This window comes from Myxine glutinosa, chromosome 1, assembly GCF_964187855.1.
Source record: "Myxine glutinosa chromosome 1, kmMyxGlut1.1, whole genome shotgun sequence".
In the NCBI taxonomy this organism is placed as follows: Eukaryota; Metazoa; Chordata; class Myxini; order Myxiniformes; family Myxinidae; genus Myxine; species Myxine glutinosa.
This window is the reverse complement of record NC_136261.1, coordinates 135,622,659-135,647,295: the sequence shown is the minus strand read 5'-3', so window position 1 is coordinate 135,647,295 and position 24,637 is coordinate 135,622,659. Positions and strand designations below refer to the sequence as shown.

The 24,637-nt window shown below is 39.3% G+C and overlaps 1 protein-coding gene across 1 annotated transcript in view; it reads right to left on the bottom strand.

Annotated features, from left to right (window-relative positions):
• Window positions 1-1,884: 1,884 nt before the first annotated feature.
• Window positions 1,885-24,637, bottom strand: part of TP53I11 (tumor protein p53 inducible protein 11) — a 96,286-nt gene continuing 73,533 nt past the window's right edge. Inside the window, exons 2-6 of the mRNA XM_068118682.2 lie at window positions 19,772-19,830; window positions 18,268-18,316; window positions 13,337-13,433; window positions 11,039-11,140; window positions 1,885-2,701 (exon numbers count right to left, since the gene is read on the bottom strand). Coding sequence (XP_067974783.2) covers window positions 2,571-2,701; window positions 11,039-11,140; window positions 13,337-13,433; window positions 18,268-18,316; window positions 19,772-19,830 — 438 coding nt within the window. The 3' untranslated portion in view covers window positions 1,885-2,570. The remainder of the gene's footprint in view (window positions 2,702-11,038; window positions 11,141-13,336; window positions 13,434-18,267; window positions 18,317-19,771; window positions 19,831-24,637) is intronic.

Below are 24,637 nucleotides of genomic sequence, written 5' to 3'. Positions count from 1 at the left end.
CATATTTCAACATACAGCTATTTGATCTTCATTTCAACAATATTGATAGATAAAGGTGATATAACATAACAAATATCATGAAACATTTACATTTTGTAGTCCATTGTATGATTTAAATAAACATAAATGCAAATTTCGCATGTGGAAAAAGTAAGTACACCCTTGGCTCTAATAAGTGGTATTGCCCCCTTTGGCAGAAACAACCTCAAGTAGGCGTTTCTTATAACTGTCTACCAGTCTCTGACATCGACTGGGAGAATTTTTTGCCCACTCCTCCATGCAGAATTCTTTCAGCTGTGCGATGTTTGAGGGGTTTCTTGCATGCACAGCTCGTTTCAAATCCCCTCACAACATCTCGATGGGATTTAGATCCGGGCTTTGACTTGGCCATTCCAGAACCCTCCATTTCTTTCTTTTCATCCATTCCTTGGTGGATTTACTGGTATGTTTGGGGTCATTGTCATGTTGCAAGGTCCATCTTCGGTTGAGCTTCAACTTTCCGACACATGGCCTCACATTATCGTCCAGCACCCTCTGGTACAATGAAGAATTCATAGTGGCTTCGATGATGGTGAGCTGCCCAGGCCCTGATGCAGCAAAGCTGCCCCAAACCATAATATTTCCACCACCATGCTTTACAGTTGGTATCAGGTTCTTGTGGTCAAATGCTGTCTTTGGTTTTCGCCAAACATGTCTTCTGGTACTGTCGCCAAATAGCTCTACCTTTGACTCATCTGTCCAGAGCACCCTGTTCCAGAAGTGCTGGTCTTTGCCGAGGTGTTCATTGGAAAACTTTAGTCTTGCCCTGATGTTCTTTCTGGACAGCAAATGTTTCCTCCTGCACACCTCCCATGTAGATCAAATTTGTGCAGCCTCTTTCTAATGGTAGACTCGTGCACTTTGACATCAACAGTGGCAAGAGCTACCTGCAGGTCCCGTGATGACATTCTGGGGTTCTTAGAGACTTCTTTCAGCATCTTGCGGTCTGCTCTCGGGCTGAACTTGCTGGGGCGGCCTGGCCTGAACAAGTTGGCAGGTGTTTGGAATCTTCTCCACTTGTAGATGATCTTCCGGACAGTCGAATGATTGATTTCAAATTGTTTGGAGATCTTTTTAAATCCCTTCCCAGACTCGTAGGCATCTATAACCTTCTTTTTGAAGGCCTCAGAGAGCTCTTTTGATCTAGGCATGGTGATGCCACACACTTCAACAACAAAGAGCAAACCAAACTAAATGTCTGAGGTTTAAATAAGACTGGTTCCTCCAAGATCCTCTCTCACGATGTTCTAATCATTTGCACCTGAGCTGGTGCACCTGATTCTAATTTTAGGTATTTGAAGCAGACATAAATGTAGGGGTGTACTTACTTTTTCCACATGCGAAATTTGCATTTATGTTTATTTAAATTATACAATGGACTAGAAAATGTAAATGTTTCATGATATTTGTTATATTATATCACCTTTATCTATCAATATTGTTGAAATGAAGATCAAATAGCTGTACGTTGAAATATGTTGAAAAAGTCAAAACTTTACATGGGGCGTACTTACTTTTTCACGTGACTGTATATATGAATGTATATACATATATGCATCCATACATAGTGTCTCAATAAACTGTATACAGATTTTGTATATCAAAAACTGTACTATCTTGTCGTTCGGCACTGCCCTATGGTAACAGTTGACTAATGATGTGAAATAATTCCATTACATGCTCTTCAAAATGGTCCCTCTTTCGGTTGTTTAATTATTTCTCTGAAATATTAGTTTGTATACATTTCATTGAGACAACTTGTGTGTATATATATATATATATATATATATATATATATATATATATATATATATATATATGTATATACAGTATATATATTATTTTCATGATCAAAGCTGTGATTTTATTACAACAGATTCAAACACCAACATGGATAGATTTCATGCCACATTGGTGTATAAATAGGCAGGCTACACTTCAACACACTACCTAATAAAAGTGGATTGTTCAACAATGAAACATATTCAAACATCCACCGTTACAGGCTTGCACACACCTATTTTTTTTTCATTTCATTAATTTTATTTATTCTAAGTATTTGAAAAAGAAATCAATGTCATCAATAATGTGCAGCAACATTAAGCATACAAAGAGAGAATATGTGCTTGCTTCACTTCTAACAAAACAATTACAGGTGTCACAGATATACATATGCCTCATTTGAGACTTGCAATATGCTGATAATTAGTTACCCTCAGGCTTGTATGTTATCACTGGAATGGTTAAAACTGGAATGGTTGGAAAAGTGTTTCAATAAGCTGTCACAATATGTAAGCTTGAAGGAGCCCAGCTGCTGAGGGTGGGATTTGGAGGTTGTTTGAACAAACAATGCTGATCAAAGGCTTTGGGAGTGATTAAAAAAGGAATAGTGGAAGTGTAAAGAAGACTGAAATGATGGAGGAGTGTAAGGGCAGGTTAAGGTACAAAGGTAGCACACAAGAAGTGTTTTATGCAAAATGCCTCCACGGACTGGGAAAACTTCCCATTAAGCACCTGTCTTGTGCCATACATCACTTTTTCCACTTGCGCCCGATCTTACAGTAGTACAACACAGAGATACACAGGCAAATAAAACAAACAAGCAGTACAACGAAGGCCTCAAGAGAAGGAAAACCGTGCTCCCACAATCCCAGGCCCATAACTGCATAGCACACACAGGGGGGCAGAAAGAGGAAAACAATGTCACAGGAGTGCTTTGAGCCATTGCGATGCAGAAACAAAAATGTATACCTGCTGTTGAATTTGTTTTTGGAGATTGGAACATAATGTCTTCTAGTCTGTATTCAGTAAAACAAAATTATTGATCATACAATATACAATTGCAAAACTCAAGGAATCCGTTTTCCAAACCCCCAAAAATGCAGCTTCAGAGCTTTCGGCTTTGGGATATGTGTTCAGTGACTCAATGGAATTTATATTGTTAACAGGAATGACACAGCAATTCAGAAATGCCATTTACCTTTTTAATAAAAATACATATTTGCCCCTATTTCCTGTCGCTTTGCTATCATAAAGGTACAAAAAAATGACACCACCTCCTTTGAATAAAACAGGTGCACAATGGTTCACAATGAAGAATGGTGTTTTGCAGGAAGTGATGATGCATGCTGGTAACCATTATTTAAAAATAAACAATATTAGAATGAACAGCCTATTCAACCCAAGTTGAGACAAACACACCCTTCCTAGAACAAGCAAAACATAATGCATGAATGCAAAATGACATTATTAATCTCAGCACACAACCGGCGACTAGCTTTTCCATTTACCTTGAGCAAGGTGTTGACCTACACGTTACATGTTTCCTTCAATACTTATACAAATGAGGAAATAAAATGATGCATTATAGCAACCCAAGGGAAATTAATGAAATCAGCAATAAATAAGTGATAAAGTTTTTCACCCGTGTTATTTTGTCAGTCCGGGTGACACTGACGATGTGTTTGCTGTGGTGTGTGCAGTCTGGATTGTCCTTTTCTCACCGCACATCATCTTTAATGATACGCTCTGCAAGTGTCTATCTGTCATTTGTCTCCCATTGCTGATGTGAATTGTGTTTCATGCTCAGTTTGATTAACTGAAGAAGTGACAGCGTTTTGAGCCCCCAGACATGCTTACTCCTCTTTTTGTTTGAAAGTTAGATCGCTTTTCATTATCTCTCCTGAATGTGCAATATTTTCAACAACAAATGTTTTCATTAGTTTAGGCTCATCACAACAACACCCTTTCTGGTGAATATAATGAGATAAGCAAATATGCATCTGTTTTTGCATAGGTTTCTGTCACATGCAGAGCCTTCAGAAACTATTCACACCCCTTGACTTTTTTCACATGTTGCGTTACAGCCTGAATGTAAATGGAATAATTTGAGATTTTGTGTCACTGATCTACACATAATATCCCATAATGCCAAAGTGGAATTTTTTTTGGGAAATTTGGGGAACAATTAAAACATTTGGGAACATTTGGGAACAATAAAAAATGATATACAGAAATATTGAATGTACATAAGTATTCAACCCCCCGAGTCAATACTTCATAGAAGCGGCTTTGGCAGTGATTACAGCTTCAAGTCTTCTTGGGTATGTCTGTATCAGCTTTTCACATCTGGATTTGGGGAGTTTCTCCAAATTCTTTCTTGCAGATTTGCTCAAGCTCTGTCAAGTTGAATGGGGAGTGCTGGTGAACAGCAATCGACAAGTCTTTCCACAGATTCTCAAAGGGATTCAAGTCGGGGCTTTGGCAGGACCACTCAAGGGCTTGCATGGTCCTTGTTCTGAACTCATTTCAATGTTGCTTTAGCTGTACGCCTTGGGTCATTGTCCTGTTGGAACGCAAGTCTTTGCCACAGTCTAAGGTCTTTTGCACTCCGAAGCAGGTTCTCCTCAAAGATTTTCCTGTATTTGGCTCCATGCATTGTTCCTTCTGTTCTTAAAACTGTCCAAGTTCCTGCCACTGAAAAGCACCCCCATTGCATGATGCTGCCACCACCATGCTTCATGGTAGGGATTGTGTTATATGGGTGAAGATCTGTGATTGGTTTGTGCCATATGTAGTGCTTTGCAAGTTAAATTTTCATTTCATCAGACCACAGAATCTTTTGCCTCATGCTCTCAGAGTCTTTCACATGCCTTTTTGCAAATTCCAGGCATGCTGTCATGTGCCTTTTTATCAGGAGTTGCTTCCATCTGGCCACTCTCACATAGAGCCTAGATTGGTGAAGTGCTACAGAGACTGATGTCCTTCTGGCAGGTTCTCCCATCTCAGCCAAGGAACTTTGTTGTTCTGCCAGAGTGAGTGGTCATTGGTTTCTTGTTCACCTCCATGACCAAGGTCCTTCTTGCCCGGTTGCTCATTTTAGTCAGGCTGGGTAGTTCCATAATTCTTCCCATTTCTTAATGATGGAGTCACTGTGCTCTTGGAAACGTTCAACACTCTAGAAATTATTTTATATCCTTCCCCAGATCTATGCCTCCTCACAATTCTATCTCAGAGTTCTACGGACAGTTCCTTGGACTTCATGGTAGAGTTTCTGCTCTGATATGCACTGTCAACTATCGGACCTTATATAGAAAGGTGTGTTTCTTTCTAAATCATGTCCAATCAATTAAATTGGCCACAGGTGGACTCCAATCAAGTTGTAGAGACATTTAAAGGACTTGCACGGTCCTGAGCTCAATTTGGAGGGTCTTAGCAAAGGGGTTGAATACTTATTGCCGTGAAACATTTCAACTTTTTATTTTTAATTTCTTTTCTAAAAGTTCCACATTGACATTATGTGGTATTATGTGTAGATCAGTGACAGAAAAATCTCAATTTAATCCATTTTAAATTCTGGCTGTAACACAACAAAATGTGGAAAGTCAACGGATGTGAATGCCTTTTAAAGGCACTATCAGTCAGATTAATGTGGAGGAGTGGTGGGGGTGGGGGGTGGAGGGGTGGGTTAGCAAGATTGCACGTATGGATTATGGATGAAATTATGGTGCCATACTTGGTTGAAGCCTGCAATTTAACCATCTCCAGAAGGCAGTTCCACAGGTGGTAGAAAAAAAAAAGTAACACAAGAGGGCAGGTGTGTGGAAAGCCTCAATCTTGGAAGTTGAACCAGATGAATAACTCAAATCGGATTGGTCTGAGCTCCGATCTTTGGGAAATCCCACTGGTCACATTCCCCAAGTGGAGCATTGTCCGTCTATTCTGACTCTATGGATTCTGTTTATGAGCAGTGATTATATCCATTCCATGATTTGACCTCTGATACCTTAGTTGTGAACTTTTCTGGGTTGTCTCTCATGGACGACACCATTAAAATATCTTTGGAAGTCCTTATAGAAGCAGTCAAATGACATGCCATCATCTGTGAGTTTATTCACATTCTCCATCACTGTGAGGAGCTGAGTCATACATGAGCTGAGTCATTAATGATCTGCCCAGATAGAAACTATGATGGCTGTCCTTGAATACATCGTTATCTTCCATATAGTGAACAATAGCATCCTTCAGTATATTTTCCATGAGTTTGCCTGCCACTGAAGTCTAGCTTTTTGGACAATAATTGCCTCATTCATTCCTCTTTGCAGGAAGATAATCGCCTCATTCATTCCTCTTTGCAGGAAGACAATCGCCTCATTCATCCCTCTTTAGAGGACAACAATTGAAGCACACTTAGTAGAAGAATGGGGGTTCTGAAGCACACTAAAATTTAACATTGAAGTCAATGTAGAAAATTAAGGTTAATTAATGATTCACTGGATTTTCAATTAGATTTTATCCTCCAATTCCTTCCCATACTCAAGATTTCAAAATGTTCAACAGACATTCGCTGACGCTCATTCTCATTCATTACATTCGTTCGCTGTTAGTTGATGCATTCAAGACGCCCCATTTTCCTACTACTTGTGGCAGAAGGGAAAATTGGGGGAAGGGGAATTAGGGAGTGGAAGGAGAGGGAGAAATGTGGGAATGGGGAATTGGAGAGGGGGACTGCATTTGATTATACTCACTAAGTGGACCATTGAATATTTGTTTATGTTTTATTTTAGGGAATAATTGAATTCTCATATAATACTCATCACCATCAAGTATATTAACAAACAATATGTTGGAACTTGGTTCTTGGTACAAGTATCTTTGTTGAGCGGAGATGAAATGATAGACCTCTCTTAAGGTTCTAGTTTGAGCAGCTCCTGAGCCACATATCATTTTAAGATTGTAGTAAATTATTTTTCCATTGATTTCTTGGCAACCATCAAAATTTTCTGTCCATTCAAGGATGTTGACTCCTCTGGGAGGAGCCTCCAACTTATTTGAACTTAAATTTATTCGCTTATTTGTTTTATTTACTTTTCTTTTGGTTATTTCTTCAATAAGACTTATTGGATATTTTTCACTTTCGTTATGCTTTCCATTTAAATACCAAGGCTGTGTTTTTCTCCACTCTTTGGTTTGGTTATTGCTTGGTTTTATCATTTACGTAGTGTGTTCAAAAAGTATCCGACCTTTATTTTTCGTGCGTAAAAAAAAAGAAGCTAGGGAGGCGTTGATTGGTGCATGTATGTAGGCGATCCTAATGCGCACGTGTGAATTTTTTCCCACCTGCAGAAGCTGTCATTCGACGGCAGACCGCCGATGAGTGAGGACATGTAAGTGAGCGCCGTCGGATTTTCGTTTTTGACAAAATGACGGAAAAACTTGAACAACGCTACTGCATCAAATTTTGTGTTTCATCAAACTTGCATCAAAACTGCATCTTGGTTTCTGGGTCGTACCCATAAACCCAGGACTCATCGCCAGTGATCACTGTGTTGAGGAAGCTGGGATCGCTGTACACAGTCTCCAGCATGTCCTGTGCGATCTCCAAACGGAGTTGCTTCTGCTCAATCGTTAGCAGCTTTGGTACGAACTTCGCTGAGATTCTCCTGAAGCCCAAATCCTCCTTCATAATGGAATGAACGGTGTTGAATCTTGCGGATCGTTTCCACTTGGGAATCGCCAAGCTTTACACAAAATTTGATGCAGTAGCGTTGTTCAAGTTTTTCCGTCATTTTGTCAAAAACGAAAATCCGACGGCGCTCACTTACATGTCCTCACTCATCGGCGGTCTGCCGTCGAATGACAGCTTCTGCAGGTGGGAAAAAATTCACACGTGCGCATTAGGATCACCTACATACGTGCACCAATCAACGCCTCCCTAGCTTCTTTTTTTTTACGCACGAAAAATAAAGGTCGGATACTTTTTGAACACAGTAGTATATATCAGTAAAAATGGTGGCGGTAGCCCGTTAAACCCCCATCCCCTTTTTCATTAATTATTTTATTTATCTTAACACATACTATAGGAATGGATAAAGGACTTGACATAAATTTAAATGTGTCAAGAAATCTGAATACGAGTTATGTGAAATGTATGAATTGTTTTTGTGAATGACATGTATTTCTGATCTGTGTTCGGAATGGCTGAAATGTCTCCAGGTGTTTTACTCAATTATTTTATGAATAGATGTGTATCATAGTGTGCGTTGTTGCAAAGAAAGACTGGAATGAAAGATGGGAGTTTATAATTAATATTACAACTTTGATGAGCCGGACCCCGATAGGAACTTGGGAGATGACAATGATGAAAATTCACCTTCACACCTTCACTAATTTCTTCTTCACAAATATGAAAGATATTGTTCTGCTTAAATTCCCTTTTCTCTTCTTTTGTTAAATGAATTGGCTCATTGTGTTTTCTCATTATCTCACTTAATCTAACACAGTCCTTTTCCAGTAGTCTAACAAACTCTTCTGAAGCATCTCCTCCTCTATAAAGTTCTAACTTGTTATATTTTATCACCAACAGATGATTTAATATAATAACAGAACGCACAAGGAGTATGTTTTTCATATTTATTTGTGTATGATCGTTTGGGATTTGGAGAAGCAGTATCTAGCTTTTCAAGGATACATTAAAAATCAGCGTATATTACAAATGGATGTTTTATAGTCTTGTTGAAATCTTTAAATGATATGTTTGAACCTACTTTTGGCATATTAATTACGGTTGAATTATTACTACAATATTTTGAATGTTGGTTTAATCGTTCTTTCGTATGAAAGAAGTTGAGACATCGCTTACAGGGATATGTTTTACATTTTCTATTGACTGCTTGTGAAGTGGTTAATCTTGATAACTTTTTGATGGAAGCATAGTGTGAATTTTCTCCCGAATTATAATAAAGAAGATCAATATGTGTTTTATCATTTTTGTAGTCATCCATAAGTTTCAATATCTGAACTTTGTTTGTATCCGTTAATCCATATACATTAACAGACAGTTTATTCATTTTCTCAAATTTAGGAATATCAGTTAATGACATTGGAAACTCTAAATCTTTAACATTTAGCGTATTGTCATATTTGTTATAATGAGATACTGTTTCAGAATCCTTTTTTGAAGGATGTAAATGAGCAAGAACAGACCATAGAAAACATTTAGTATCTTTGTTTTGAATATTAATAACCACCTTTTTAAGTTTACTTTCTCTTGGTAAATCAATATGAGAAGAAGCATGAAGAGGGTCTGATTTCATTATGTGTATATCCAGGAAAATGATTTTACTAATGCTAAATCCACTACCTACCACAGTGTTATCAACATCCAGTTCTTGTCTTTGGAGTTCATCATAAACATCACAAACTAAGAAATCTTTGAATGATGTGATAAAGTGAGGGTCTGTCCTCATATAGGTAGTTTCTTCATCACCTTTTCTTACCATATTCATCTTTACTCCCATATAAAACTTAAAAGTATTCATTTCACTTAATGTGTTTTTAATTATAATTTCAACACTTGGTTTAATCATATAAATTGCCTCGGCTATCCCCTTAGAGTGGACCTTATCTGAACCCAGGGACTTGTCTCGTTTCAGTTATTTCAGGTGTTTAAAAACTTTCTCCTCAGTTTCATCAGTACTCTCTGGAATATGTGACATCCACCTGATCTGATTGTGGGATCTATTTTGTATACTCAAGAGTGACACTCCAGCAAAAAAAACGAATTTAATGATTCCGCTTGGTCCTTTGGTGAACTCGCTGTGGAGCCATCTTGCTTGAAGAGAGGGTTGTCTGGTTCTTCACGTAGGTACAAAACCTTTTGGGATTTTCCTTTAAGACTGCTGCAACCCATCTCTCAAATTATTTTCACAACGACATGAACTATGAACATGATATGGGTGAATATGTTCTATCAGATCTCGACTTCCACTGGTATTGTCCCAATATTAATTCCCAATCTCGGCATTTGTTTATAGCTTTCCCAATTTAGTGCCGACTTGCTCTTTTGGTACTCGTTCCAAGTTTTATGTTTTCTATAATGGTATCCTTGGTAGTTCGTGACATCCAGCCAGGATTATTGTTTCCTTTTTTCTGGGATTTCTCTCACTCTGTCGAAGGCACCTGCAGTCTTCAATCTTGACGGCTCTTCTAGTTATATCCGTTATATCTTGCTTCCATCTCTGCAATGCAAGCATTTATCATTTCATTAGTCTTTTCTTCCTTTCTAGATTTAAATTTGCCGATGGCTCTTGATACTCTTCCTATCTTGACATCTGTGTAGTTGGATAGATTCTCCAGTTCCTTGCTTATTTTGTCAGGCATGGTCTTGTCAACCTTCTGTGACATCCTCAATTCCAATAACTTGATTTTCTTTGAGACCTTTGCAAGAAACTCTTCACAGCTTTATTGGATTTTGACATTATATCTCATGGCATGCCGAGATTGGGAATTACAATTGGGACAATACCAGTGGAAGTCGAGATCTGATTGAACGTATTCAGTCATATCATGTTCATAGGCAAGTGTCTGATGTTCCTCATAGTAGTAATCATCATAGCAAAGAATTCCCCTTTTTCTCCTGTCACTTGAATGCTGGAATAAATGCTTCCTTTGAGATGGCATTGTGTAGCTCAGGGAATTAGAACACTTAGAAGTACAGTAATAAACACCGTAAAATGTTCAAACCAGAAATTGAATGCAGACTGTAAGCTCACCGCCATTGTTCCTCTTCCCTCTTTGAAATTTAGTATTTGGCAAAGCCAGAAACAGCTCTCACATAAATGACCAAAAACAGGAGAGGGGCAAATGAAAGGGTGCCACACGAGCCAAGGAGATGCTGAAGGCAAAGGAACGCGATGCCCAATGCACCCAGATTGCAGGGGCCCATGTTCTCAATGATCGCTCCCCTTTTGATCATTGCTCCACCTATTATATATCGATCGATACATTTGATCTATCAATTATCAATTCCAGATCTAATCAATATTATTTGTCCATTTGTCTTCAAATGCCATTGAAATTCATATGAAAGATACAATGATGTCTCCTAATGTCCTTGTTCAGCATGTATTGTATTTACAAGCTCCTCCGCATGAGCTTTTGATTACTGTTAAAAAAAGAATCCTTTTGCCTCAAACCCTGGTTTTTCTGATTCTCATACCGAGTATCTGTAGAGTGAAGTAGCAGATTTGTGTAAGGAGTGACCATCGGATTATGGACCTATCTGCAGTGTACAGGGCATTCCAGCAAGACAATGAAAGGCCTACGGGGTAAAAAGCACAAATAATACATTTTAAGATGTAGCATTATTATTAAAAGTCATAATTTAACTACAAATATCAATAAAGGCACAGTTACTAATCTATATTATAATCACATTTATTAAGATGTTTCAAAACTTTCGAACAAAAATCTCTCCAATTAATAACTAGAGTGTAAACTTTTCTGTTTCTTAGTAAACTTTGCAATGGTCAGTACATAGGGTATTTCAGGGAACAAGCTGCACATTTCAGGGAAGGTATTTTAATTAATAAAAAAAATAAATTGTTTGCATATTATTTATTTAGTGATATCTGTAAAATGATAATTTAATGTGGGAGCACAGCTCTACGTCATAGCAAGTTTGGTACATCTGAAAAAGGCCAATACTCATCAGTCAGTCAATGCTTATTTATCACCAAAATGGAATATAAAAATAATAGTTTTCCTTAATACTCACCATCAACAACATATCTAATCAGAAAAATTATTTTATTTTTTTTGCCTTATAATTTGGTTAAGTAGACATAAATTACACTCAATGACAAATTCAAACTTTTTTTTCTCTCATCAAAACTGTAAAGACACTTTTCTAGACCAGTTTTGCTGGTCCTTAAATAACCTTTTTAAAGACCCTTAAATAACCCAAAGACCCAGAGGACCAAAAAGACCCAAAATACCCTGAAGACCCAACACACCTTGAGGACCCAAAAGACCCCAAAGACTCTTAAAGAACCCAAAGACTTAAAAGACCAAGAGGACCCAAAAAACCCAAATGACACAGAGGACCCAAAAGACCTTATATACCCCAAAGACCAAAAAGACACAAAGACCCTGAAGACCATAAAATACCACGAAGACCCTTAAGACCTCAAAGGGTAAGCTGCTTTAGACATATTAGACCAGCTTGGACCCTTGGCCATTTATATCTTTAGACCACTTCGACCTTTTTAGATTACAAATAAATTACAAATAATTTCAATATCACCAATATTAAAAACAAAATAATATCACCAATATTACAAATAAATTTGCATAAAAGAAATGTTTGTATTATGATTTGTGTAAATCATGACAACTCGGCAGCTCAAGTTGTCAGGTCATTATCCTCAGTTTAGACAAGCCCGTGCCTCTGTGGCGACGCATGGTGAGGCGAGCGTAGCGAGCCGATATATACAATTCCATAATTATATAGTATATACAATTCCATAAAGAGGGAAGAGGAGAACAACAAAAATCCATCCTGCTTTGCCAATTGCCTCAAAATTTGCTCTACCACATTATTGCAACACGCGTTCGGTCAACGTCACAATAAAAAAAATGCAATTCTCAATCAAATCAATATACTGAGTGTAAGTATTCATCACACAATCCTGTAGACGTTAAACAAGGAAATGAGGCCATTTCACCATCACTGCCATGGTGTTCTCTGACATGAATAATTGTTTTAAAGATAAATGTTCTTGATAGTTTATTAATGTCTAAATAACCTGATCTTGATCGGGTGACCCAAATTGTTTAAATATAATTGGAGAGGGCAGAGGATGGGTGTTGGTGAATAAGTTAAGCAACGTGGGTGCAGTTTAAAATATATTTTTTGTTTGGGTATAGAAGTTGGAATGATAAGTTGTAGGGCAAAAAGAAGATGACAATTTTATGTTTTGTGTTTCCGCTAAATAATGTTGTTTCAGCTAAATACAAGAAGAACCACCTTTAGAGGCCATTTTTCCCCGCAGAGCGGGGGTTGGCCTTTTTCGGACCCGTGGTCCACTTTTTGAAGCAATGTTTTATGGCCGGATGGCCTTCCTGACGCCAACCCTGTTAGTCGCCTCTTGCGACCCACAGGGATTTACCAGTGAGCTGGTACTCAAAATTGTTGTTTCATTTGTTTCAGCTAAATGAGGTCAATTAAATGTAATGGAATTACAAACACACACAGACTGCTTTCTATAGGTTGTAATCCATTTATTTTCATCAGTTTGTGTCATTACACATTCAATCTGCATTCAAACGGAATATTCTTCAATCACCTAAAAAAATAATTTCCCATTTCTCAACAATCCAATAACTATTTTAAAATCAATAAATGTTGCTACTTTGCCCTGAAATTCATGGCAATTTATTGGACAACAATAGGAATGTCTGATATGCCGTAAGTCAATAGAGGCTGTGCTAAAGAATGTTTTTTATAGTTACATACTGATGAGTGTTCCTCCATACATTCTCATTACTAGAGGGCTCTCCAGATCACCATCCCCAAACATCATCGCTGAAAGTGGTTCTGGAAACCCAAGTGCCTGTCACAATGAATAGGGAATTGAAGAACAAGGTTAAAGATGCCTATATTGTGTGCAACAATTACCAAAAACATTTATGAATTATAAAAGAAAAACAAGCATTCCTTAGTTAATATCAAAACAAAACAAAATAGAATACCCTCAAGAATAATATCGATATTAAAGGAAAAAGAAGTAAAAGCAAAGAATACATACAAAAAGTAAAAGGAAAGAAAGCAAAGCAAAATATAAAAACAGAACATTCAATTCCAAACACAACAACGGCTGGCAATAAATTATTTATTCTGAGGATAAAACGATAGTCGACTCTCATCAGTTTGAAAATTTTGAAGACAGTCAACTCTCAACAATTTGGATAGATGCGTTCCAGAGATCAATTTGAATTTGGTGAGAATTTTTTGCTCGCTTCTCCAGCTCGGCACATACAGCTTAGCTAAATATGCTTTAGTGAGGTAAATATTTATGTTTTGCCCCTATAAATATCACCACGCAGAATAAAAAACTGAATACAGTGTCGAGGCTGCTGTGAATATTGTTTAATACAGTACAACATCAAGAACATTATAAAATGGCTTTACAAGAAGTCTGTAACTCATCATGTATAATACACTGCCAAACTAACACAATCTGGTAGCACTTCACTTTCCTGTTTGGCCCTTATTGTTGGAACTCAAGGACAGTGAAGTGAACTGTGGAGCACGAGGAACTGCTAAAAGAAACACCACAAAACAGTGCTCCAAACTTCCTATATATTGACCCGATTTGCCTTATTTCTTAGAGTAGATTACAGAAGGAAGCAGTCGATTTTAATGGGATGGTGATTGGTGTGGGGTATTGAAAGAATAATGAATAGGTGTAAAATGAAAAGAGATTCCCTTTCTGGCAAAAATATGGACATGAAGATGGAAGAGATGTTCATGAAAGTTCATTGCAGAGCAATGTGCACAGATCATGTGACCAGAAATCGATTTGTGACCAAATTTAACCCAATTTGGGCCAAAGGTGCAAGAATTATGTCGTACATAATGGATATGTACAATGGGCATATGTAAAGCGTAGATGTTGTTTCTCAAGAGATTCCAATACCACCTTGAGAGGTAATTTCCCCCACAGAGCAGGGGTTGGCCTTTTTCGGGCACCATGGTCCCCTTTTTGAAGCAATGTTTTATGGCCGGATGCCCTTCCTGCCGCCAACCCTGTTGGTTGCCTCTTGCGACACACACCAGTGAGCTGGTACTCAATTTGCTGACCTCCGAAGGATGACAGGCTGAGTCAACCCCCTGGCGTTAATTCAGCGATCGACCGGGATTAGAACCCAGGATCATAGGATCCCAAACCGGCACCCTAACCGCTAAGCCAACACCAGGCTTCTCAAGAGATTTCAATGCAGTCAAATACAGACTGAATAGCTATCTATTTATTACGGATTTTTCGTAATCCTATAAATATGATTTTTCGCTCATTTTATCCATCCGATCACCCATTTTGTTCATCTGCACCTCCATGTATGCACTGAATTGCGTCACGAACAAGTCCATATCGAACCGCGCAGCGGGTTCAACCAGCGCGCCTGGCCCTGGGTGGGAAACGACGCCATCATCCCCACCTCCTGCTGTGCCCTCATTAATTCCATTTGTATGTTCAGGTCCTGGGCCATTAATTCATTCTCATGTTCATCATTTACACTTTATACACCCACCGGAACCTGCCCGTCTTGGCCCGCCATTGTCCAAATTCAATTGAAATATTTTTTCTTTTAAACTAAATTTCCACCACTCTCGCAATTTTGAGGTATGTGAAACGTACCCCAGGTCCGAATCCCACTCCTGACACCAATTTTGTTGTGGATACCGGGTCTGTCGACGTACTAAGGGGGAGGGGGGGAGTTTGGGTTGTGAAGCAATTTCAATTGGCAATCTCCCAGTCATGGGTGAAGGGTTATCGGTCACGACCCGAATACCTTCGAGACCACGTGGCCAGGAAGACCAGGGATTGAACCTTCACGTTCCCACACCTTATTCCAATCAAGTATGCTGAGCAGATCGCACGGTGTGGGTCGTGGTTTTAACTACACGTGATCTACGGACCAAATTGAGCACCTGAATTTGGTTCGAACTATGCTGGGCCAATGGATAAAAGGACGTACACGAGCAGGTCGAAAGGAGACAAAATGTACACATCTTTTATTTACAATGCACAGAAAAAGGACGAGAAGCAGACTTAACTATCAATTCTTACCTATCTAAATCCCAACATAGGCGCCTTGCACACACACCGGCAATGAATCACACCGGTTAAACTCGTACCGGGTAACGTGCAGAAGCTGATTCGAGGGTGGCCGCTTCTGCGCGCAGCGCCCGGGTCGATCCGGACGAGCAACTTTAAAGGAAAATCGGCCTGGAGGACGAACCACCACTTCAAAGTCAGCACGGACGACGATCCAGCTTGAGGAACGATTTAGCACGGATGACGACCCAGCTTGGATGAAAAACCAGCACGGGGAACGAAGGAGGAGTGCAGTACGGATGAACCAGCACGTAGGACAGCCAGCTTGAAGGATGAATGACGAGAGAGAGCCCGAAGTGTGATGGGCACTGGGTAGAAACCCCTTCTAGAATGTCCACGGCCTCCCATTGGCCGAGGTTGGTGACGTGCGGTCGTTCAGCTCTACCTCCTTCGGGAAGGTCCCACAACCTACCATTGGTCGCTCGCTGGTGACGTGTCCACGACCTGTCATTGGTCGCTTGTTGGTCACATGGACTGTTCTTTTAGCCACGCCTCCCTGCACATGAACCAACGTCTTCGTTCAACCACATGTAGGTTTGAAATCCTGCCTAAACTCAATGCATATCTGCTTTAATTACTACACAATGGGAAGGGAGCTAATCTTTACATTTAATAAGAAATAACTGAATACTGCAGGCTACATGTTGTCGTGTATTTAACTAGAGGGGGGTGTTCTTTATTGCAAAACTGTAACAATATTAACTCCAGCACTAATGCATCTTTCAAAGCACAAGGCCCTTTCACAAATCCCAGCGGTAACCTTAACCCTGAACCTCATTTTCATTATTCATTGGAATTCTCTGCTTAATCAGTGCCACAAAAGTAGGCAGTGAACTCACGTAGCATATGACTACTTACTAACGACACGGAAGATAAATTATACGACAGTTGGTCCAAATAATGTAATGCAATACAGCACTGTTTGAGATAGTAAGCACAACATTGAACTGCCTTTTGTTCATTTGCCATCTTGCTTCATCCCTTGGGTGACACGTGGCTGTGTTCAAGAAGGAAAACTTTTGCAGGTTTCTGCAGCAATTACACCAAATTACAGACATTTAAAGTCTACAGAAAACGACAACAATAAAACGAGGTCGACATTGATGGCTTGGTGGGAAGGGTGAGGCAATGTTCGATTATATAGAGCTAGATAGCAAACGAAAATTGAAAATGCTCTGTTGGCATCGTGGTTCAATAAGCATTCTTGTTCCACACATGGCACAATTATAATTGCCATTGAAAAAGCGAGTGCTTATGAGATGTCATCTGCAACCACCTTGGTAAAACACATCTGGCCATACAATAAAAAATATATAGAAACTGCTCAAAACTTCCTGCTATTGACCCAGATTGGCTTCTTCCTGCAATCTGTAATTTAAGGATGTGCTCGAATTGAAGAAAGCTCGATAGAAAATCAGAGTCAATGGAAAGGAAGTAGATTTAGTGCAGCATTCCATTGTGGAATTGTTTATCCATCGATCACCAACCATCCTACACAAAGGCTTGATCGCCATCTCCCAATGAGCCCATTGACATGGGTAACTAAATCTCAATTTTATTACCCTCGCCAGAGGAGAGGGTATTGCATTTGAGTCCATTTGTCTGTCTGTTTGTCGGTCTCTGTCTGTCTCTGTCTGTCTCTGTTTGTCCACACAGAATAAATATGATTTTCTTTGCAACCGTTGGTTCGATTGACAGGAAATTTTCACCATAGGTGCAACTCCACCTGTATAATTTTCTAATTATAATTATGACGATATAGGTCACGTAATACGGGCGCCATCTTGGAAAAACCAACAAACAACGCACATCTATCTCTCCGAAACCGCGGCATGGAAAAAATTGAGACACGGCTCATTGTAAAGAACTTTCCATGGGGAATAACATATGTTAATGATGATGCCATAGGTTCCTCCACTATGACGTCATTATTCGACAAGTACAAAACTTCATCCGATCAAAATTAAATTTCTTGAACGTCATCTGGGGATAAATTGGTGGAGAAAAAAAATGATGACATCATCGGTCACGTGGTTCGGCCGCCATATTTGTTTTAACACAAAGCCTTAAAAACTCCGAAAAACACGTCCATGCGTGCGATTGCTCTTTCTTGTTTTATTGTGTTTTTTTGGATATTCAAATATCCATCATCATTGTGCATTCTTAGAAATTTTGAGAACAGCCCCAATGTATCGCAATAACAGTATATATGAAGAGACATTTGGTTATATTTGTTATAGAGCAAAATGATATGGTAACACTGTACAATATAAGTGATAAGTCCAACTTAAAAAGGGATATACTGCATTTGAATTGTTGGCAGTTGAATCAATAATAACAATTTACATAAAACCCTATTCAAATTGTTGGATTCAAATTAACAGGTGTTCAAATTGGCGAGAGTCAACTATAATTGGGGTCAGGCATAATTTAGCGAGAACACCACTCATTTTCCAAAACTGGCCCGTGACCATTCTTGTACAGATGACACAAGTTGTTCACAGAAACAAAGAACCTAAGGCTGAATGCAACACATTACAGCACTCACCATTATCCCCATAGATGTGAAGACGATGGCAGAAACAGCCTGACATTCTCTGGCAGGGGAAAAATATATATATACAAAAAGGTGGTTGCCATCACGGGACAAATGAAATATGCTCCTGTTAGTTATCACACCATTCAAATGCCAGAGAATGGTAACACCTCAGTGCGAATACATTGACATTTACAAGATTTTGTTCTCATATGAGGCAACAGCCTTTCAACACTCAAAACCTTAGTTCTCATCCAATTTTTATTTATATAACTGTAATCCTGGTCTTCTTATAGCAACATCTACAAGCATGCATTAAACCCTACTACATCTTTATGTATCAAGTACTTGCAATTTTAGGTTTGTGTGGAAGTTTTGGTCAGAAAATGCATAATTATACCAAATTTCATTTTCCTATTGCAGAGACAAATTGCGGTGGTCCTGACGATTTAATTCAACCTGAAGTTATCAGTCAATCTCAGTTTATTGGAATTTGCAAGAAAAACTTTTGCAAGTGATTCATTCTTTGTTTGTGTGTTTAATATCAAACTCATTCCTGAATCTTATAGTCACATGATAAATAACAAGAATGACCGCACTGTGGTCACAACCTCTGACAAAATCCGGTAACGGCCGATTGGGAAGCGCGCATTTAAAGCACTCTTAAAAGATGAACAGCGCATTTGGGAAACACATTTAATGTGCTATTAAAAGATTAACTCGACACCTCTCATCCATCACAGCCTCCGCCACAGTTATATCAGAACCAGAATGAGCCGATTCGTCATAGGGTCATGAATTGGTTAACCCCAAATTGGGCCCGTTCAAAAATTACGTAATGCTATTTTTAGGGAGATACGTACCATGCGTGCTGACAGGCTTGATTAAACCTTACTCATAATTGTATTCCACATTGATTAGATTGTTTGCGTCCCTCATTGTGAGTAACGTTCAACCCAAACAAAGCCAATGGAAATCCGACGCAACAAACTTGGGCAGTGTATAATCAGCAGAGGCATCGAGACATGATGTCTTCGGTTCATGCTATTTTTGGGAGGAGGCACGTACCGTGCATGCTGATGGACTTGATTAAACCTTACTAATAATTTTTATTCGATATATGATTAGATTTTTCATGCTCCCTCATCGTGAGTAATACTCAACCCAAACAAAGCCAATGGAAATCTGACGCAACAAACTCAGGCAGTGTATAATCAGCAGAGGCCTACAGGCCTGATGTCTTAGAGCTTCGGCCTACCAGAAAACCAAGATGGCAGCCATATTATTTTGTCTAAAAATGCACAGGCTCTGCAGTATCTGGAGCACTTATAAGAAGGATTGTTTTCAACTGCTATACTACTTCAACTTCTGCCACAGTTGTAAATCAAATGTAATGACTCAAAGGACACTTTTTCAACCTGGTGCAAGGCCTTGGTTTAGAAAACATCACGTCGAGGCAAAATGACGACCATCGAGGTAACCCAAGTAAATTAACCCATTGTCCAAAAGAACTTACCTTAGTCCAAAAGGATGGCGAACAGGAAATTTCTGCTCATTTCCAAGAACTTGGCTGATCTAAGGAAAGGAGGAAAATGAAACACCACAAGCAGGTTACCAAATGGCAATCATCCTCATCTGCTAAAGCACTAGTTTCACTGTGCTGTCAGGAATTTTCACCCTCTCGCCATGTTTGAGAAAGCTGAATGCATACTGCATAGTCTGGAAATGACTGCTACATGTTGATTGTTGGTTTAAAGACTGTAATTGGCCTTCAAGGTTGCATTTTACGAATGCTGTGTATGTGTATGATCATTTTTAGATATTACACATCATCATTTAGATATGACACACACAGGGATGAAGTATGAGGAGGGATTAAGTTATGAATGTGTGTGGGTGGCTGCATTGCCGACATCAGTATAATGAGACAAAAACTATCTTACCATAAGTGCAGGCGCACAGATCCATCCTCTCCTATCGTCACATTCGTGCCCCCTCTTGCGGCTCCTGCCCTTACCCCTCCCCTCCTGAACCTCTGTCACATGTGGCCTTACCCCCACCCCCGTAACTTGCACCCTCACCCTCTCAACCCATGCCCTGAATCAGTGATCCATGCACACCTGCACACCTCATTTTGCCTCATTATTGGAGGTGCCAATAATGTTAAGAACATTCGTTTTCACAGAACTCAGGAGATAGATGGTGAGACATGATGATGGTGAGACTAAATTCCAGAGCGACATGGTGAGACAGTGAGATTTGTTAGGATTTAAAGTTATGTTCCATATTTCACACAAGCATCTAATCTAACTTTCAAATATCTTTTCTTATCTAAATATTATCAAACTAATCAAAATCGATCCTAATGTAATCTCACATCTAATGTAATTACCCAGCAAACTACCCTCTCCTCCATCATGTCATACCTTCACGTCTCCAGCTATCCTATTAAACATCACGTCCCTGATATAAAGATTCGTGCCATGAGACAATGCCAGGAAGCAGCTTGCCTTTTCTTCCTGGAAAGCCAACCCCACTGAAAGTAACCTGCAGTCTCTCCACAATGCTAGTCACCACTAAGGGTCTGTCCTCAGGTTCACCTGAGGTTTAAACTCACAGGTCTTTCAATATTCATAAAAAATTGATGTCAGTTGGTTATATTGTTAAAATGTATTTATTTATTTATGTTGAAGACTCCAGGCACGGACTGTATAGCCCTCATCGAGGTCAGGCCTTAAATAAAAGAGAAGGAAAGTGCATGAGGAAAAGTGTATGGTGTTTGTTTGCGAGAAAGAGAGATTAAAGCTAGCCCGGTAGTGATAGTTTGAGTGAGACAGAAAGTAAGACCAGCAATCCTGACATGGAGTGTGCAAGATGGTTCCTGGCACCACTTTAACGCTCCTAAGTCTGAACGGTAGTACTATCCTGGGCGGTTGCTGCCTACAACCTACTACCATATGTCTCTGCAACATGCTCCTAATCTATTCCTTTGATATTGAAGGATGGGATCATGATTGACACTGCTCTAGCTAAAGTCAACGACTTTAACCATTTTTTCCCCCCCAGAAAAGGCCAATCTGTACCAATCGTACACCTCATTGAAATCATCCGACTGTTCATCGTGCTGATCTACTTTGCTCTTTCCCAGGTTATTTCTGAGGGCCACCTGACAAAATCAAGGAAAAGGCCAGTGCTATTCCAACTCATAAAAATGGCACAAAAACAGACCCTCTTAACTCTTAATGAATCAGCATTTTCCCTTCTTGCACAAAATGATGGAATCAATATTTGCAGCAGACCTCAAGACTCATCAGTCATTTCTATCTTTCTGACCTCTGACCATTAGTTTGGCTTCCCCTCAATAACTTCCAACAACTTGGATGTAAGTGTGTTAACTTACTCAAAAATCCAAAAATTTGAGGTTTGAGAATCCTGCTTCCGATGCTCATTTGACCTCTTTTAATTTTTGTATATCTCAATATCTCAATATAAAATAAATTCAATATTATAAAGAAAATTGGGTTTTTTTTATTTATTACGTTTTATAATTAGTCTCACATGTTCTCAAATGGATGGGGAGAGGTTATTGTAATCATGAGTCTGAGTCCTCACGCAGATCTACTGTTATCTACATACTCTGGCGAGATTGAAATGTTAAATTCTCGGTCTTGTTTATTTGCTGTTTTGTATGAAATGTATTGGAATTTGGATAAAAAGAAAAGACAGCATACCCAGCTGCTATTTTTGTTTTGATGACAGCAACACTACTGCAGGATGCTGCAAGAATAGGGTAACTTAGCAAATCCTCACACACAAATACCACTCCCCAGAAGACCACAGAATGAAACCCTTTAGAAAGGTCAAAACTAACCCAATGGATGATGCCTCCAGCTAGCAACTATCAGAAAGTTATGAAAAATGAGATATTTAAACATATTGAGACAAATGTTTGAGAGGATGAAAATATCACAAACTAGAATGGCACTCGGTGGAATATATACCTCCCCAAGGTAAACAGCTTATGATTTGTATCCCACTGATAGGCCAGATCTGGATTCGGACCTGAACTAAAATCAAATTGGCTTGTTCTTGTCATCTAACCAACTCATCCACCTAGTTTTGTCATAATCGGTCCACAACTTTTCAAGATATCATGCTATATATCGTTTTGGCCCCATCTGTCAATGGTGAAGAATCACTTATAAAAATAAAATAAAAAATCTCGTTTCCGGATCTGTATTTGTATCTTCACCAAAATTGAATCAATTCGTCCTTGTCAAATACCCAACCTGTCCTCCAAGTTTTGTCCGAATCCGTTCACAACTTTTTAAGATATCATGCTATATGTCGTTTGTGGCCCCATCTTTCAATAGTGAAGAATCAGTTGTAAAAATAAAAATTCCCGTATAGAGATCCGGATTTGGATCTTCACCAAATTCGAATCGATTCAGTCTTGTCAAACCCAACTTCTCCAACGAGTTTCGTCCAAATCCATTCATAACTTTGAGATATTGTGCTATACATAATTTTTTCCCTATCTCCCAATGGTGAAGGATAAGCCTGGTGTTGGCTTAGCGGTTAGGGTGGCGGCTTGGGATCCTAGGATCCTGGGTTCGAATCCTGGTCGATCGCTGAATTAACGCCAGAGGGGTTGACTCAGCCTGTCATCCTTCTGAGGTCGGCAAATTGAGTACCAGCTCACTGGTAATTCCCTGCGTGTCGCAAGAAGTGACTAACAGGGTTGGTGGCAGGAAGGTCATCTGGCCATAAAACATAGCTTCAAAAAATGGGACCACGGTGCCCAATAGAGGAGAGGACCACGGTGCCCAATAGAGGCCAACCCCCGCTATGTGGGGTAAAATGACCTCTAAAGGTGGTTCCAATGGTGAAAGATCTCTTAAACAATTTTCTGATCCGGATCTTCACCAAAATCGAATCATTTCGCCTTGTCACGTACCCAACCTGTCGTCGAAATCCATCCACAGCTTTTTGAGATATCCTGTTCACCAACAGACAGATAAACAGACAGACAAGTGAAAACATAACCTCCATCCACCTTCGATTAGTTGCGGAGGTAGTAATGGCCTAAAATGTCAGGTTTGATCATCAAAATGTAGACAAACTTAGAAAGGAAGTTATCATCTATGAGTGAATTTTATTAAATGTAGTGCAAACTGTAATAGAGGAAAATTGAGAAAACTGAGAAAGTTATTCAGCTTTGTTAAAGCTTCAACATGATCCGTAAATATTTCTTCGATGAAGACATTTGGTAAAATGCTTTGATGGAAATAATGTCTCTTCTCCAGGGACCTGGGACTTTAGATTAACCTTTGCTTCGTTAATCCTGCCTTAAGCTTCAAACATGTTGCATAAATCTGAGAGAACACTTGTTTTGAGTTAACTGATCGAAAATGAAGGCAACACGAAGTCAAAGTTTGCAAACAAGCAAAGAAGCCAAATAGGCAGAATAACAATTTATCAAATACTAGCAGAAGTAGCCGGCGTTGCCAGGCGGGGGAGAGCAGGGACGGGGACGGGGAGGGCAGGGGGGAAAGGGGGAGGGCAGGGGGGAGGAAAGGGGAGGGCAGGGGGGGAAGGGGAGCGGAGGGGGCGGAGAAGGGGATGGGAGGGTGGGGAAAGGAGGCAGGAGAGGATGGGGGTTCATATATATGCTGGTGGGTGAATGTGGCGTTCATCACGTTTCTGAGTTAAGTGTGATGGCGCTCAGGAAGAAGAAGAAGCCGTACTACCAAATTCGTACACTTCCGGAATTGTTTGATTTATTTGGATTTAAATGTCTGGTGATTGTTTTGTATTTATTTATGCGAATGTGTACTTGTTCACGATCCGTGCTTTATACTACTTTTAAAAAGGCTTAGGCACTATTGAGCGATTTTTTTTTTAACTCCAAAAAAACCAATCTCTTTTTTTCATAATTTTTTTTCTTTTGGCCTAAAACACTCCCAGGCACTCACTGATGAACCTCTGAAAGTTTGACGAAGATCCGTTCAGCCAACTCTGAGAAAAATGGTGACACACAGACAGACAGACATCTCTCTTATATAGTAGAAGAGGATAACCGATGTGTACCATCGCAAAGCATGCTTTTGAAAGAATAGAACACGAAACATTAACGATAAATTCGTATTGCTTATGTCAAGAGTACAGCACTATAACAAAGGAAATCCATTCACTTTGTTTCGACTAACCCTAACAATTCGTTGAAGAGGATAGTATGACCTGGGTGGAGATACCAGTTAGCAAATAATGTAAGTATTAAATTATTTTGAAGTACTCTAAGTCTCTAAGATGTCTGTCACCATGGAAGTGAAGAGATTGCATTGAGACACTGGTTTATTCTATATGTTGGTCAGTTACTCAA